This window comes from Vollenhovia emeryi, unplaced genomic scaffold (genome assembly GCF_000949405.1).
Source record: "Vollenhovia emeryi isolate VEMERY1.0 unplaced genomic scaffold, V.emery_V1.0 DF939136.1, whole genome shotgun sequence".
NCBI lineage: Eukaryota > Metazoa > Arthropoda > Insecta > Hymenoptera > Formicidae > Vollenhovia > Vollenhovia emeryi.
The window spans coordinates 2,579,531-2,596,270 of NW_011967230.1; the positions used below are offsets into that span (position 1 = coordinate 2,579,531).

At 44.2% G+C, this 16,740-nt stretch overlaps 1 protein-coding gene across 1 annotated transcript in view; it reads right to left on the reverse strand.

Annotated features, from left to right (window-relative positions):
• LOC105567654 (DNA-binding protein D-ETS-4) overlaps window positions 1-16,584 on the reverse strand; it is a 48,706-nt gene extending 32,122 nt beyond the window's left edge. The window contains exon 1 of the mRNA XM_012022702.1: window positions 16,186-16,584. Within this exon, the coding sequence (XP_011878092.1) occupies window positions 16,186-16,221 (36 nt within the window). The 5' untranslated portion in view covers window positions 16,222-16,584. The remainder of the gene's footprint in view (window positions 1-16,185) is intronic.
• Window positions 16,585-16,740: the final 156 nt, after the last annotated feature.

Below are 16,740 nucleotides of genomic sequence, written 5' to 3' on the forward strand. Positions count from 1 at the left end.
CTCTCTCTCTCTCTCTCTAGGTCTCCGCGCTTTATCGCGATGGATGGCAAGACGCAACGGTACATCGGCTGCGCGATGCAGTCCGGAAATGCAGTTTGTGTTCCTTCTCGATCGTATCGAATGCGCGACATGACAGCCACAAGATAAATACCTCTTTTCATTTTTTCTCCGATCCCACAGTTACTTCTAAACATTGCGTAATATCATAGCTAAACAAATATCAATATAATACATACGTGAGCCGCGTTTAAGGAAGTTTGCGCCTCGCTGTATTCACCTCGTATTCCCAGAGATATTCTAATTCGTGTCGCTCTGTGCCCGCAAAATATTTGTCGATCGCTCGCGTGAAATTAATGAAATCAGTAAGAGTTTCTTCCCCCGATAAAGCGACGATTATCGCGGTGTGTTTGACGCGGTGTATAAAATTACGGAGACTATCCCGCGTTTAAGGACGAAGAGAAAATAAAACGGGCGGCTCGTATTTGCGACGAAGTCGCGAGTAAGACGGAATTCTTCCCCAAAAAGCCGCGCGGATACAACTATCGAGTCGCATTTCACAACCGCCATGCCGGTAACATTTGCGGCATATATTATGCGCACGCTGACTTATGTTTAATTCAGCGGCGCGGAGCGTGGCTCGCATACGCGCGGAGGAATCGGCGAACGCGGTGAGATCGAGCGTAGATTCGTTGAATCGAGAGAGTAGAGACCCGGCGCGGTCCCCGAAAAAAAAAACCGGACAAGAACATACGGCGAGTTAAAAATAAAACGATAATAATGATTTTTGATCATTTTGAAGAAGAGAGCTGCCAAGAGAGATCAATTCAACGGTGTTGAACGAAACGTCCTCTTTCCTGCCTGGCAGATGTCTAAGAAGATTGTGAAATCTACGTGAAGGTAGAAAAATTATACCAGATGAGAACATCGATATCTCTTACAACTTGCGGACGGTTAAAAGGTTCAAATGCATCAGTTGAGACGAATAAATTTAAAGCGACTCTTGTCAATTCTGTCGTGATATCATAGATATTTTCCTCGCGGACCCCGCAAGTGACTACACGGGAATAAATAATGTATCAACGATATCAGCGTAATTGAAATAAAATGGTTGAAACAGCATCAGTATTAATGCATGAGAAACATCAGACCGTTGTCTTAATAATCTGGATGTTCGGTTCGATGCGTAAAATTAAAATCCACAGCAAATACAATTGAGTGAATTATTTAGGTTGCCGGCAGCCCGCGTGGACATTGTCGTTTGATTCAAGCGACTTAATGTTTTTAACCGATGCCTTAGCGACAGACATTTGTTCAATTTTATAATTTGACTTTGATATGTCTTGACTAGTTGTATGCGAATCCTTGAAAATGTCCAGGATCTGGACGGCCGAAACGTTGGATGTATTATATTTTAATTTTATTAATTAATTAATAAACAATTCACACCATCGCCAGTTGGGTCGTCTATCCCGAGGGGGAAACCGCAGACCAAAATCTTGTACACCAATGCCCACTAATGCCCAGTGGGCATTACTTTATATCTTATTTTATCTTATTTATCTTGTTTTATCTTACTTTATCTTATTTTATTTTTATCATGCCCCAGTAAGGCCCAAACTAATGCCCAAAAATGCCCAAAAATGCCCAGTAATGCCCAGTAATGCCGCAAATCTGTACACCACAATGCCCTCAGCGGTTTCCCCCTCGGTCTATCCTTTCTGCGTTCGTTAATTATATACTGCCGACAATAAACTTTATTCCTCGTTATTAATTTTTCTAAATTCAACAGCAATTTGTTTCTGCGTACAAAGATAATGCAAGGATCTACCTTTACGCTTCAAAGTGATTTTTTCCGCCAGGTCCAGCTGGTTCGCGCGCGACTGAACGAACTTAGTCGTTCGGATGCGAGGGGAAACGATCGGGATTATTCGCAGCATTGCCACTTGAGTGTTCAACGTCAAATACCGAAAGAAGAGATACACGGAGAGGAATATAGAGAGGAAAAGGACCGCTATCGCGAATAAGTGCATACGCAAAGGCGCACTACTTCTTGGAAAGCCGCTCGCGTAGGAGTCGCACAGTTTTCTTGTCCGCTACCCACGTAACCATGCCATTGTCATACCCTCGCCCGAGGTGAACGAAGCGGATTATATCACACACACGATGTATATACGAAGGAGCGCGTATATTCTGTGAAATGTACCTCCGTTGACGTATCTCGAACTAGTGTAAAAGCCTACTGATCGTATTAGACGGACTCTCGCATTCAAGTCAATCAGTAAATTGATCGTGGGAAACAAGGAGATGCGATCGAACATTCTCGGAAAAGTAAGCTAGAAGATGCCTTCGATAAACTAAGCCGCGTACACGGAGAGAAGTTTCGAATTTACCATGAAAATCATGTAATCGTGGGACAACATGGCACTTTGAAGAACTGTACGGCCTAGTGTCCAGGGTCCAAGAACTGGGTCCAATTTCTAGTTCTGAGAAATGTGTACATCGTTTACGGAAAAGCTGCAAGTTGATTGGCTACACATTTCTCGAAACTAGAACTTGGTAACAGTTCTTGGATCGTGGACACAAGGCTTAAGAGAGCTTTTGGAAATTTTACTACACATTCTACTAGTAAAATGTACTTACACGGTCGGTCTCGCGCGCGTGTACTAGCTTCGCTTACACTTGGCGCGAGACACTACCGTGTCTCGTGATGGTAAGATTTCAAAAAAACTCTGATAAAATTCTTCGAGATGCCACGCGGTCCCACGATCACATGATTTTCAGGATAAATTTTAAGAAAAAATTCCGTGTGCTTGTAATCTTCGCGAAAGGTCGAAACATCCAATTATCGTTCCATTTTTATGCAATAGTACAAGGCAACGAAGTTTACGAATTTCGATATAATAAATACATTCCTTCCAAGTTTCTTCGAAAAAAAGTTTAAAGAATTCCAAGTCACCCACATCCACGCAAGATGTGAAAGTGAAACTGCGAGCTAAACTGTAGATAGCGACAAGACTTTTCTCCCCCGAGCGAGTGTCGTTTCCTCCGAGCGATCAAAATTCTGTAACGCCGCCCCCGTGACATGTATACGTAAGAAGCGTGTTATCGTTTCCCAGGATAGCGCATACGCGCCATATAACGAGAGCGTATTCTCGCGGCGCGACGATATGTGCGTACGCGGCGGAGAAACGCCCGCGCGTACGAAAGACGCGGGGGCGGGCGGAATCGCGGGGAGAAAAGAATAAGGGAGAAAACGTCGTCGATACTTCCTGTAGGAGACATAACGTCGCCGTGTTTACGGCGCGTAGCGACACGGTAATTCGCGTCCGCGAATACACGTCCCCGGCGTCCCGTGTGTATTCTGCGAAATTACTGCTTGTAGCCGCGGCTTTATCGAGACGTGTCGTTCGCGAAATGACGACGGGGCCTTGCGCCCTCAGTCGCGAGCCCTCTTTCTCTCTTCCAGAAGACTCGCGCGCCCTTATCGCCCCGCGATGAACATGTAAATGCGAAGCGCCGTATCGCGATCTATCGGCCTGCGAGTCTCCGTGCGGAGTCATCGAATTTGAAACACGTTCCTCGGCTCTGCTTATTATGTTACATCGTTCTTAAGGGGATGCTGGAGTGATTCTGCACCTTTTCTACCTTTTGCATCTGGAACTGTCAGTTCGTGAAAAACATTTGTGTAATACACAAATTACGTGGCACAATTTGTTTCCACGAATTGACAGTTCTGGATGCAAAAGGTGCAGAATCGCACGAGCGTCCTCTTGCAAATCCCTCGCCGACGAAATATCGCTCCGTTATCCGAGGCACCCCTCGACGGGGCTCGTTGCCGAGGTACGCCTTAATCGAGCGATTGAATTTCGCGACAGCGCGGTGGCGAATTCTTCGCTGGCGCGAAATTCGAAGCGAAAGAACCCCGGGTGGCGTTCCCGGAACGCGCTGGTGCGGCGGATGGCTATTCTCGCGGAGCAATACCGAACGGCTCTCTCTCCCTCTTTCTCTCTCTGTCTCTCGCTACCTTTCTCTCTACACGACCATGCGCGACGATTGTCCTCGCGGTATACCCGAGGCATTATAATGGATTCGAGCTAAGGGCACATATTGAGATATCAGTACGCGACCGTGTACCGGTAATGGCCTCCCGTTCTGAGAATCCGCCTCCGTGTGTTCGCGCCAGATAGGGTACGCGTGTTGCCGTCATCCTCTCGCCGCGACCACGCCATTTGTTACCATCGATCAATGTTCTTCTCTTTTCCTTTTTTTGTCTTCGAATATGACCGGGGGAAACAGCATCGTCACTTGGTTCGTGTATCACTTTAAAAAAGGTTTATGGTGGTCTGTATGAAACGAAAGGAATCGCACAATAATTGGATTTCGCGCGAGCTATGATCAGAGCAACGTGCCACAGAAGTCCTGGACCAAGTTCTGGCATCGCGCACGCAGACCTTAAGAAAACCACGTTCGCGAGGGGAAGCAAATTGTTGTCGCAGTCTACACTTCAGGCCCATGGTTTCACTTTCGGGACATTCTTTTGTGTGGACTTGGGTGACTCGGAATTCTTTAAACTTCTTCAATGAATATTCGAAAGAACGTATCTATTATATCATATCGGGGCTTAGAGGTAACGGGATCCGAATTGAATTGTCAGGAGCAACTGGTACTTGGCAAAGTGACGCAGATATCGCTTTTAACGAGATTATCTGACGCTCCGTCGAGGCAGGCGCGAAAGGACTAAACGGAAATAATAATATTTCAATAAACGCGCGCGATTTCTTTGCGAATTTAAAACGGTGCGAGCGACGCTCCAATTGCAATAGTTAGTTATTCATCCACTCTCCTCACCCTCGGGTATTTATTTAAAATTCAAATTGACGAGCTCGAAACATTGCCGTATCCGCTAACGGCAACGCATTGCAAAGGTATTATCGTCAAAGTGCGTTTCCCCTTCCTTCTACCCCCGCTCCCACCAAGACTCCGACTTGTGTGCGAAACGTTTCGCGCGCGCTACGCGCACTCCCGGTGAATGAAGCGCGTCAAAGTCAGACGGCCGCGGGAGATACCGTTGCACGCGAACGCACCGCGTCGCGTATGGTTCACGCATAGCTTCGCACGACGGAGCGTCGTCATTCTCCCGACACGTCGAGACCGTCTGACACGCGCGTTAAACCCCGCGCGCGCTTGTGCGCACGGCACAGGGTGTACGTAATATCAGAGATCGTAATCTTCCTGTTTTTCCACCCATTACGTATCGCGCGCCTTCGCACGCGATACGCGCAGCGAATTGGTTTCCACTTAAAGAGACAGCCGCTCCCTCGCGATTACGGCACCGCGTAATGCGAAACTGTATCGCCTCGCTGGGGCCCTCGCTCTATGACTCTCGTGTAAAATCCTTTTTCTTCGTACTTCATTTCACGGACAATGTAATGTCACTTTTGTATTATTTGCACATACCGATGTCGTAACTCCATACTGAAGATGGTCCAGTTTGCGATCGAAGCGTATACATTTTTTATCTAATAAAATTCTCCGACACCATCTTGCCTAGGCTCTGAGCCCTCTCTTTTTTTTATTGTTTGATTTTTATCATACGAGCCGTTGTTTCTTAAAATTCTTTTCCCTCCTCCGCTCGGCGCGTTGTAAGACGCGATCAAGTAGCACGTCGCGGAGCGTTTTATTAGCGACCGGCCGCGCAGATAGCTGGTGTTTCGAAAAGGGGATTCGCGCTCCCGCAATTAGCCCTCCGTCGTAACTGTCGATCGTACACGTTTGTTCCATTCCCGTCGCAAATCGCGGCGCGCAACGCGTCGTACGCGCGCGGGCGTACTTGAATTTTCTGATACCGACATGTGTACGAGGCTCATAAAGAGGCAGGCCGGGGCGGTAAAGAGCAGCTAGGAGAAATGGAAAACGGTCACGAGTGCGCGCGGCATCGAGTATCGTAAATCACTATCGATCCATTCTATTCAAATGAAACTCGTGTTCTCCCTCTCGGCGATGGCCCTCGCGCTCTTGTTGCTTCTGCAAACCTTGCCGGTATCTTAAGAATATCTTCTTCTGCCTCGGACTCGCATTCTTAATGAGATATAAGGAAAACTTATATTTCAAACTGCTCTACCTTTCGCATAAATGTTTACGCATATACAGTACAAAATACATAAATATCTTGGGCTTCACAAATCTTTTTATGCGTGTCCTCGTGCACTTTAGAACCGCTTGTTGCTGACTGTGCCACGTTTTAAATAACTTGCGTTTTTATCTAATATATTACAGGCTGCTACGTGGAGAGAATTTTCTCTTAAAATTTACCTTGAAAATCATGTAATCGTGGGACAACATGGCACTTTGAAGAACTCTACGAGAGTTTTTTGGAAATTGTATCACACATTTTACTAGTAAACTATACACGGAGAGAATTTTCTTTAAAAATTTTCCCCCGAAAATTATGTGATCATGAGACAACATGGCATTTTGAAGAACTCTATGAGTTTTATGAAATTTTATCATACATTTCATACTAGTAAAATGGACACGGAGAGAAGTTTCTTTTAAAATTTACCTCCCGAAAATCATGTAATTGTGATATTTTAAAAAACCTTTTAAGCCTTTTGAAACTTTACCATACACCTTTCTTACAAATTAACAGAATTTTACTGACTCGGAGGTATCGAGGTATCGTAATCGTCAATCGCTCGTCGTGTTCAACCGACGTAAAGACCGAGAGGGAAAGAAGGGAAGACGGAGAGACGGGGAGGGGAGAGAGAGAGGAAACATCGAAAACTCGTTCATTAAACGCGTATAGTGGCTTGCTCCGTATGTAGGCAACTCGCGGACAGAAGAAGCGGAGAAGCGGCCTAACGGTAAAGTCACGTACCGAAGAAACTCGGTTGCCGCAGCGGTTACCCACGTACATACACGTAGGATCACGTAGCCGCGCGTAAATACCACGGCGTACGCAGCATAACCGAGACGAATTGGAAGAAAGCGCGATTACGCCTCTAAACGATCGAAGGGAGCCGCAAATTAAGACTCCTAGGAAAATCTCTCTTTCCTACGTGCGCAGCCGGCTAAACGGGACTGGAAATTAAATGCGAATAAAACATTAACGCCGCTTGACATTTTCCAATTTAGAAAAAAAGAAAAGGAAAGAAGAGAGATGTTCAATCACGCAGCTGTTGCAAAATTCGATTCCTACGTAATGTAACTTACAAAGTGGTATATTTTTTATCCTTCTTGCTTCAGCAGATTGTTAGCGCCTCAGCAGAAAGGAGGGAATTAATAGAGACGGGACTTAATAAATGTGAACGAAAAAAACGGATCGTAACGATCGACGGATGGTTGCATTTTCATGATTACGTATTCTGCGAACGAAGAAAATTCATGATTAATATTTAGATTTCATTATTTTTATTACCATTTTGGTTCCGTTAATCGTAAGGTATTTGCATAGAATTGCATTTGCGAGAGAATCGGAGCGAATGAGAAACGAATTATCGCGAGTGCACGCACGATTTTCAAAAGCAACGCGCGCGCGTAGAGGAAGGTACACTTTTCCCGGCGCAGTAAAACAATAACGAGAGAGAGAGAGAGAGATAGACTGCGAATGAAGTCGTCGAAGAAATGCCAAGTGCCTCTTTACGTCGATAAAAAGTCGATAGTAAGTATTGTCACTTTTATTTCCACTGTCGGGAAACGGGACGTGAAGTGGACTCCTACGTAATGTGCTTAGAATGTAGCAATCGACTTGGGACTCGTTTTTGCGCGTGTTATGACATTTGTACTCGTGACGGCGTTTTAATCGAGCAGAAAAGAGGTAGCGGGACGGTGACAAATTATTCTGTCGAACTCCTCGGACTAAATTTAGTCGCACTAATGACCACCGATCGAGCCTAATGCACGATGCTTAAGCGACACCATAATTCACGGCATAATTCACGGTGCGTGTACGAAGTGTAATTTAAAGTTTCATTAAGAGACATTGTGTGCGTGTGTGTTTCATACATAAAATTTCTAGTAAAGCGCTCATAAAAGACTTGATCCAGGTACGAGTCAACTTGGAAGTGAACTCCTGTTTTTCCAAGTACCGAAGTAGAGTTCCAACTCATTTCGTGTAAGCTCGAGTACACTTCAAGTGTCGCTTTTATCTGTCGAAGTAAGATAAAACCTAACCCACCCGCGGGGAGTTTGAAACTGCGCCAACACAGACTTGAACGTGTAAGGCCCGGTGGTTTCACCAAACGTCGCGTAACTCTAATCTCACAATTAGTTTCGCGCTTGTCTCTTTCTAAAGTAACAGTCAGAAAGAGACAAAGAATGAATGAAGCTAAGCCTGAAGTTAAGCGACGTTGGTGAAACCGGGATGCTTTCGTCTCAACACTAATTGGAACGTACGCAGCGGTACCGAACGCGCGCCGTAACGCAGCCGCTTCTTCACATTGTTTCCTTCTCCGCCGATCAGCTGGCGGCTAAGTACCCACTCGGTCTCCCCCGTACGTCCCATCGCCGGATGCGCGCCGTTCCGCGACGGCTGTTGCGATCGCGGAATCCGCTCGATCGACGGGATACGTCACACGCGCTATATTTCCCTTATGACTTCCCGTATACAGTTAATCCCGTATGCCTTGCCCCCGTACGGCGGCATTAACCGTAAAGCGCCGGTAACACCGTCAGCAACGTGTCAGAGGTGCACGCGAACGTGCGGAGCCTTTCAATATGGGATACACGTAACGCGCGTATCTTTCGTTCTGCCGCGTCCTTGTACGTCTTCTCTACACATATACGTTAAGACTAATACGGCGCTTGTAGGTTGTGATATCGTAATTTATGCGCCCGAGGGAGCATTTCGATCTCCGTCCGCGAGTTTTGCGCGATCTTAGAGAGATCCCATCACGATCTCATGTCTAAAATCATTAGAAGTCGAAGGACTTCTGCGAGTTCAATTCCGCGACGGACAAGTCTAGGGACAGGGTTTTAACTTTTAAGCATTTAAATTCCTCTAATCTACGTTAATGAATTGCTCCCGGGAAACCCGTCGCTTGATCGAGGACTGAGAAAGAACTTTTCGACTCGAAAAGAAGAAATAGAGACGTCGTTGAGGATTGACGGGTGTCGACATTTAAGTATCTCGAAGACGCCTCGGCGCGAAGGTGGCGAACGCTTCGTTTGAACGACGAGACAAAGGACATCGGAGTGTAATAGTGGTTGCAAGTGCCGCGAGTTATCGCGAAACAAAAGGCGTTGCAGCATGAGCACACACCGAGAGAAATGTTCGATTAAATTGTATATCCGATGAAAAATGCGATCGGTTTTTCAGTCAAATTTCATCGGTCACTGCATTTCACGTCGGATATACAATTTGTTCGGATACATCCGTTTGTTATTATGCAATTGGATTATATGTATTCGGACACTTTTCTCACAATCAGTGTAATAATGAGAATCGTGGCTCATAACGTTGAGAAGTAAAAGGACAGATTTTTCACTTACGGCAATTCGTACGACGGTTATTCGTTCGCACGTCGGTCGAGCGAAGTTACGGATATCGTTTCGCGATATTATATACATTCCGTACGATAAATCGTGGGAATTCGCGCGTGGCATTTCCCAGAGAAACGCTTTCTTTTTTCTCTCTTGTATTTGTATTTTTTTATTTTTCATACAGGAACGCATGGGCTGCACGAGCGCGCTTTCTCGATGGGAACCGAGAGGTATCGCAGGGGGCGAGCGACCTTTGAAACCGCCTTTCGAAAATCCAAGTGCTCTCGCTTTACCTTGCCTTGCCTTGCTCTGCCTTGCCGCGCCAACGAGACTCGACCTCGCTCGCTTTACCTCGCGCAACACGGGTAAACGCAGCAAACGGAGAAAGAGCCATTTGCGATTTGCGTCAGTAACGGCCACCCACGTGCACAAGCGCCGCCGAACGCTGATTAATGTCCTCGATTTCGAGCCCGGGATCGATCCTAGATCGTAGATCGCGGGCGCCGACACGCAACCCGACGTCGCTCTCGCGAGGTTGCCGGCTGGGGTTGCGCAACTCGCGACTTATGCTCCGCTTGCGCTAGCAATATCGGCGACCTTTCATGTCCCTTAAGTACGGGAGAACGGTACCGCACGGCCGCGCACGCTGTCAGCTAAACTGGCACACACCGCGAACCCTCCGACAGACATTCTGCGCGATTTATGCCCATTTCTACCAACGCAGATTAACTTTAATCCCAGTTTAACTAAGTTTTTCTCTTTTTTTTCCAGTTCGTGAAACTACACGGAGAGAATGTTCTCTTACAGTTTATCCTGAAAATTATGTGATCGTCGAACAACGTGGCATTTTGAAGAATTTTATCAGAGTTTTCTGAAATTTCACCACACATTTTGCTGGTGAAATTGTGTATTGAGTATAATTGCTAGTGAAATGTACGGTAAAGTTTCAAAAAACTCTCATAGAGTTCGTCAAAATGCCACGTTGTCCCACGATTGCATGATTTTCGGAGTAAATTTTAAAAGAAAATGTTCTTCGTGTATATTTCACTAGTATAAAATGTATGGTAAAATTTCAAAAAACTCAGAGTTCGTCAAAATATCATGTTGCCCCATGATTAGATGATTTTCGGAGTAAATTTTAAAAGAAAATTATGTCCGTATGGAAAAAGTAATTGAATCGACATCAAATGGACATTAGAAAGTTTTTCAGAAATCACGTATCGGGATTCTGACAGACTCGAGAATTTCATCCCCAAGTGACAGGAAAATAACGATTTTTCGCAAACAGACCTATATTATGGTTGAGCGTTGTTATTTCGGGATAATAATTCAATGACTTGTTCGCGCAAAATATAGACACGAACGTGACGTACGTATGTAGAATGCGATAAGCAATTTGACGTGACGATATTGTAAAAGCCGTTTCAATCTCGAGCGGCAAAAATGTAATAATTCGTAATATTTTTGTATATATTTAGAACTTAATAACAGTTTGAATTTAAATTATTTTAAAGAATTTTAGTCTGGTTTTATAACCAGGAAAATATCATGAATCATTGGTAACCTAGTTAATTAATAAGCGATAAAGTGCCAACAGGTTCTTAATCAATCTCTCCTACTTTGCATTGTCGTTTTGCTCTGGCTTACTTCAAAGACCCGCGAATACAAGAAAATTTGAATCATTTTTTATATCTCGAAATGTATGGCCGAATATTACGTAATACATGCGGAATTTTTAAAAACGGATGTCGAGCAAAAATATAAGCTTGCTGAATTCATGCAGTTTAACTCTTTGTTCATTTCACTACCATTCTTCGAAAATGATAAATTTGTAGATAGTACCAGAGCATTTGACAATCGAAGAAATTTAAATCTTTAAATTCAAATTCGATGGATGTAATCTCAGGTTATTGCAAGAGATAAAAGTGGAAATGATAATGAAAACAATTAATGACGCGGCGGTAGTGAAATCACTTTAAACCAACTCAAACGGGAGTTTCGTTAAAAATAAAATATAGGACGGCCGGAAAGTCAAAACCACGCGAAATAAAAGAAGAAAGATGAAAGGGCAGGAAGAGAGGACGAGACGCGATGTCGCAGTTCCAAGAAAACCGAGAGGGTCGCCTTGGTCCACGAATAAATCGATTTAATTCACCTCGCGAAAAATGTCCCTCGCGTTAACGATCAAAGACGCGTTCCACCTTTAACTCCGGCGTACAATAAATAGCGGAACTTTTATCGCAATAAATACCAACAACCGCTTTAACTTTGTAGGAAAAAGAAAGAAACCTGGCGTTTAGCGTTTCCCGCATAATTTATGTACTATCGATAAGTATAGGAACAGAAATATCTCTACGAATAGCTCTACGTGTCGTATATTATCTGTAACTTTCCTCGCGTAACAACACGCGCGATACACGGGGGAGCTTAAAGAGAGCCTTTACGGCGATAACAAGAATAATATTTTTTCGCGCGAAATACACTTCACACTCGCCTCGTCGCAAACCCCATCGATCGCCATCTTTTCTCGCTACTTTCAGCATTAAACATCTCGTCCGCGTCGTTGGGGACCCGAAGCACGGATCGAGTGTCCGATTTCAGGTAAAATCCAGGTAAAATAACGCGTGAACGGTGATCGAAGGTTATAGCCGGTCGTGTTATTTAAAATCAGAGCAGATCTTCGTGTGGTGACATCCAGTTATGAGTTTTGCGACGTTAAAAAAAAGGGGGGAGAGAGAGAGAGGGGGGGGGGGCAGACAGACAGAGAGAGAGGGGGGGTGAGGGGAGACGTCGAAACCGTAAAAGTCGTGCGGTGGAAACGAGTCTGGTGCAATTACTACGAGGCTGGCTATCCTCGGACCAGGAACGAACGACCAACCACGCCCTCGCTAATGCGAGCCCGCGCGAGACAGGATTTCGAATCGACTCGGCAAGGACGCCTGCTATATACAATGCACCCGCGGCACACAAAGACCGGCTACTGACATTTTTTAATTGCACCCCTGTTTACGCGGCCGAGACTCCGGTCGCCGGCGGCGTATTGCCAGCGTTGCCCGGCTATCGCCGACAATAAGTTTCGCACGATATGAGCGCGTGCCGCTCCGTATCGGCAACCGAAAACTCTCTCACGATAACCTGGACAAAGGCTGAAGCGCGGTCCGTTCGGTCGTTCGATCGGAACGAGAGCTTGGAATTCGTCCACGCGGGCAACGGTAAATTTATCGAGCATTTGAACGAAATCGAGCGAAATTTAACGGACGGACGCGAAAAGCCGTGTCTCCCGCAGGTCGGATTTTAAGAATCGAGGGAGAACGAAAGGAAAAGACGAAGACGCATAAAACAGTAACGAGTCGTACAATGTACAGCGAGGGACGGAATGGTTGCGATACGTTTTCTTTTCATGAGTTTAGGGGCGCGCATTTAGATTCTGGTTTACGTTCCGCGAAACATTTTCTCCGAGGAAAATTTTATTTGAGAAATAGATTGAAAACGCTCAAAATGGTTTTGAATTGGCCATCGAGTAAAACATTCCTCGGAGAGGAGGATTTTGGAACGTAACCCTGAATCTATATGCGCGTTCCTAGACTCACTAAAAAAAACAAGTGTCGCAACCAATCTGTCCATCACTGTACAATTGACCGATAAATCTTCGTCATAAAGACAATGTTCTACATTTGTATTCCTCACTTTCGCGATATGTCATTCTTAGCGGTACTCAAGTTACGTTATTTATTTCGGCGTCCGACGGAGATTTCGCGTGTAAATATTTTACTTATCGCCTGCAAACGGCGATAATGGCTTGCTGTCAAAGCGCAATCTACTATTCGAAAAGCAAAGTCCAGTTGTCCAGTGTATTGGGAAAGGCGTTAAAGAAATTTTATTTAACCGCTCGTATCAACCACCTCCTGCGCCGTGGTCTCGTGAGCATATCACGAGAGATAAATTCTCCTCGCGAAGATCTCACGAAACCTTTCTATCTTTATAATTAGCTCGCTTGTTTCCAACTACGCGAAATGATAGGTCGATTACCGTGAAATGATTACCTGTTACTTACTAAATTGAGGAGTAATGATACAAAAATGTAACAAGCTCAAAGGGTATCATTTATCTAATTTAATATTAATAATTCCTTGTTAACCATTCGCGTATCGCGCGTAATATAAACACGTAATATTAGGTCAGTAACGATCATATTTTAGAGCTTTGTTACATTATTCGATATTCCATTTTGATATTACTATCAGGCAGTTTTTATTATTGATTTAAATTGATTTTACCAGATTTCAATTATTCTCGTGTCGAAAGCTGCTCGTTCAAAAAAATATCTTGCTAACGCAGGTAGATTTCTAAGTGTCGCGGCAAAAATTTATCGCTATTTTCTATTAGAAAAATGTTTGGAGCCTGCAAAATTTATAACAGCAACATTCTAGCAATACCTGCTGACAAATTTCGGTTTCATGACTAAATATAATCATTCACATTAGATAAAAATTAATTTCGGTACCATAGCTAGAACAATCTTTGTACATGGAAAAAAAGTGTCAGATTACGTCTTACAGACTCAAATTAACGCGTTCATTGTTTTCTATATAGGTAACAATCTATAATCTCTCTTTAGAAGCATTTAATAATCTTATATTCCAATATTACGGTTATTATTTAAATACTATGTAATTGTCACTTCAAGAATACATATAATTATTTTGACACTAAAATTATTTTAATCATTATAATTTTCAATTTCAAAATATGTTACTTTCTCTCTAATATTGTTTACCTTCCATTCAAAAAAATTATTCTTAAATAACAAGCATATATTTTTCTTGATTGAATTATATAAAATTGCTTCGTTCAAGTAAGTTTTTCTTCCTTTAACGCAATATAATCTCATTTCAAGATTTTCACGTTAAAACTAAATATATTTTCAAAAGAAGAATATTCTTTTTTCTGTGTAAGGAATATAACTGTTTCTGTACCACAATCAAACGTTATAATGGATGGGCGTAACAGAAAGACTTTCTTCCTAACATTCGCCAACAGTTCAGATAGAAGTTTTGTTATTTAAATTGATGAAATACAAAACATATGCGATTTCGCAGTATTGGCTGTTCATTTTTATATCTCAGTTATTTTTTCGTACTTAGAAAATTGTTGCTGCAGTTGCAAGATTATTTTTTTGAATGTCCTCAATGATAATATTAACATTGACTTGGGTATAAATAAAAGTAATTCCAAACGAGATTGTCTCAAATTTAGTGCACTATCTCTTGCGTATTAGAGAAACAAGTTTGAAGATAAACCAAAATCAGAATACTTTTACGTTCTCGATACACGCGATACAATTTTCAATTGTATCTCTCGCTCTTCGACTTGCAGCGATCTATTCAGTGAAATAAATACGAGGGGGCAAACGATATTTGGCGATTCGCAAAATGGAAGAATAGCGCGACCCGCGCAAGACCTGCCGAGGCGACGCGTTTTGCGGAAGACGATAAACCTGCTCGGTAAAAGTTGCGCCTCTAAGAAAACCGCGGATCGGCGGCGGGTCTCGCCTCTGTTTTTACCGCGAAATTTTCCATCACGTACCAGCCGAGTGAATTTCTCGGTTCTCGTACCTAACTATCGACATTGCCGGTCTTATAGTGGTGGTAGATTCGAAAGTTAGCCTTTCGTACGACCGACTCGTCGGCTCGTGTCTTTCTTCGACAGGGCCGTAGCCACTGCGACTCGTGCGATCTCGAAGGATCTCGCACGATCCTCGCTCCGACGTTTAATGCCTTCTCCGCGCCTCTCTTTGCAGGACGCATAATTCAATCACTTGTCGCTTTGAAATATGACGATAACAATAAACCGTGCGTATTTCTAACTGCACAGAGTCGTTACGATACTTTTGTGCAGTTGAAATTTTCCAATTTGCTCTTACGGTATTTAACGTGGATCGTTTAGCGCATAAACTGTAAAGAATTAATGAAATTCTTGCGCGAACAATTTTGCTTTAATTGTGCCAAACGTTATAGAAAGCTCTAATCATCCTTTAAAGAGAATGATTAGCTAAATAAACACGTCGCGAGACAATAACTGATAACGAGCGAGAGATGTTAAAACTCGAATGTATTTATTCCAACAATCGAGAGAAAAACGAAATTTTTGTGGAACATTTTGGACTTCAGAGTCCTCGTCATATAATAAATTAAACGCAACAGTTAATTGCGTGAGGCAGTTAATTACGTGAAATTATAATAGAAAAAGACAAAACTAAATCGACACAAAGTCCGGCTGATGAAAGTTTCGAAAATTCGAAAACTAAAAAATGTTCTTTTTCTTTCGATCGTTAGAATAAACGCACCACTCGATTCTTAACATCTATATACTTTCTCTTGCTTACTGTCTCACGTGTTCATCTATGTATATGTACACTCGAAGTCGACCTGCTTTAACTTTTTACAGCTAGTTTCGTTGTTTGCAATTTTAGTTTTGCTACGATGTAACTCCATTAATATCACTTCGTCAAATAAACGGGCTTTTTTGACGAAACTGATTAAAACGTGACACACAACTCAGCATAATACACGTATTCTTAAACGAATTGTCAGAGCAGCGCGCTTGAAATGAATCGATTTACAACGAACGGCTCGTATCAAGAACAAGATGCGTGGGGGAAAAGACAATTAACGAACATGCATCAGTTACAAAGTCAAAACTTACTGTCTCCACCATGTCGAATCCTCCTCCGTACACCATATCTTGCCCCCCCGTCGCCTCACACTTTTGACAGCTGTCGTCTTCGCGCGCGAGGATCGATCTCTCGGCGCTCTCGCTCGAGAGGAGAGATCAAATTTACTTCGTCTTCGCGCGGTCGCCGACGACGACGAAAACGACGAAGACGACGACGACGACGACGATGGAAAATCCAGCGGATCCTCCTCGTCCTCTCTCTCTCTCCGCCCGGCGCCTTCTTCGTCAATCGTTTTTATCCGGCTGCTGTGGTCACGATCCCTCCTCGTCGCGTGCGCGGCCTCTCGCGAATCCTCGCGGCTCCTCGCGACTCCTCACAACCCTCGTGCGTCGCGTACGATCGACCGACTGACCGCCGCCGCCGCCGAGCGTGTGGCGGGAGTCGGTGGGCGCGTTCGAATTCGAAGCGATCGGCCGAGCGCCGGCGAAGCCGGCCGAGCGCGCGCGACCTACTAACTCGCGCATGCGCGCGTCGCGCGCGCACTCGCGGTCCTCGCGCGGCGCGGCGACAACGACGTCGCTCCG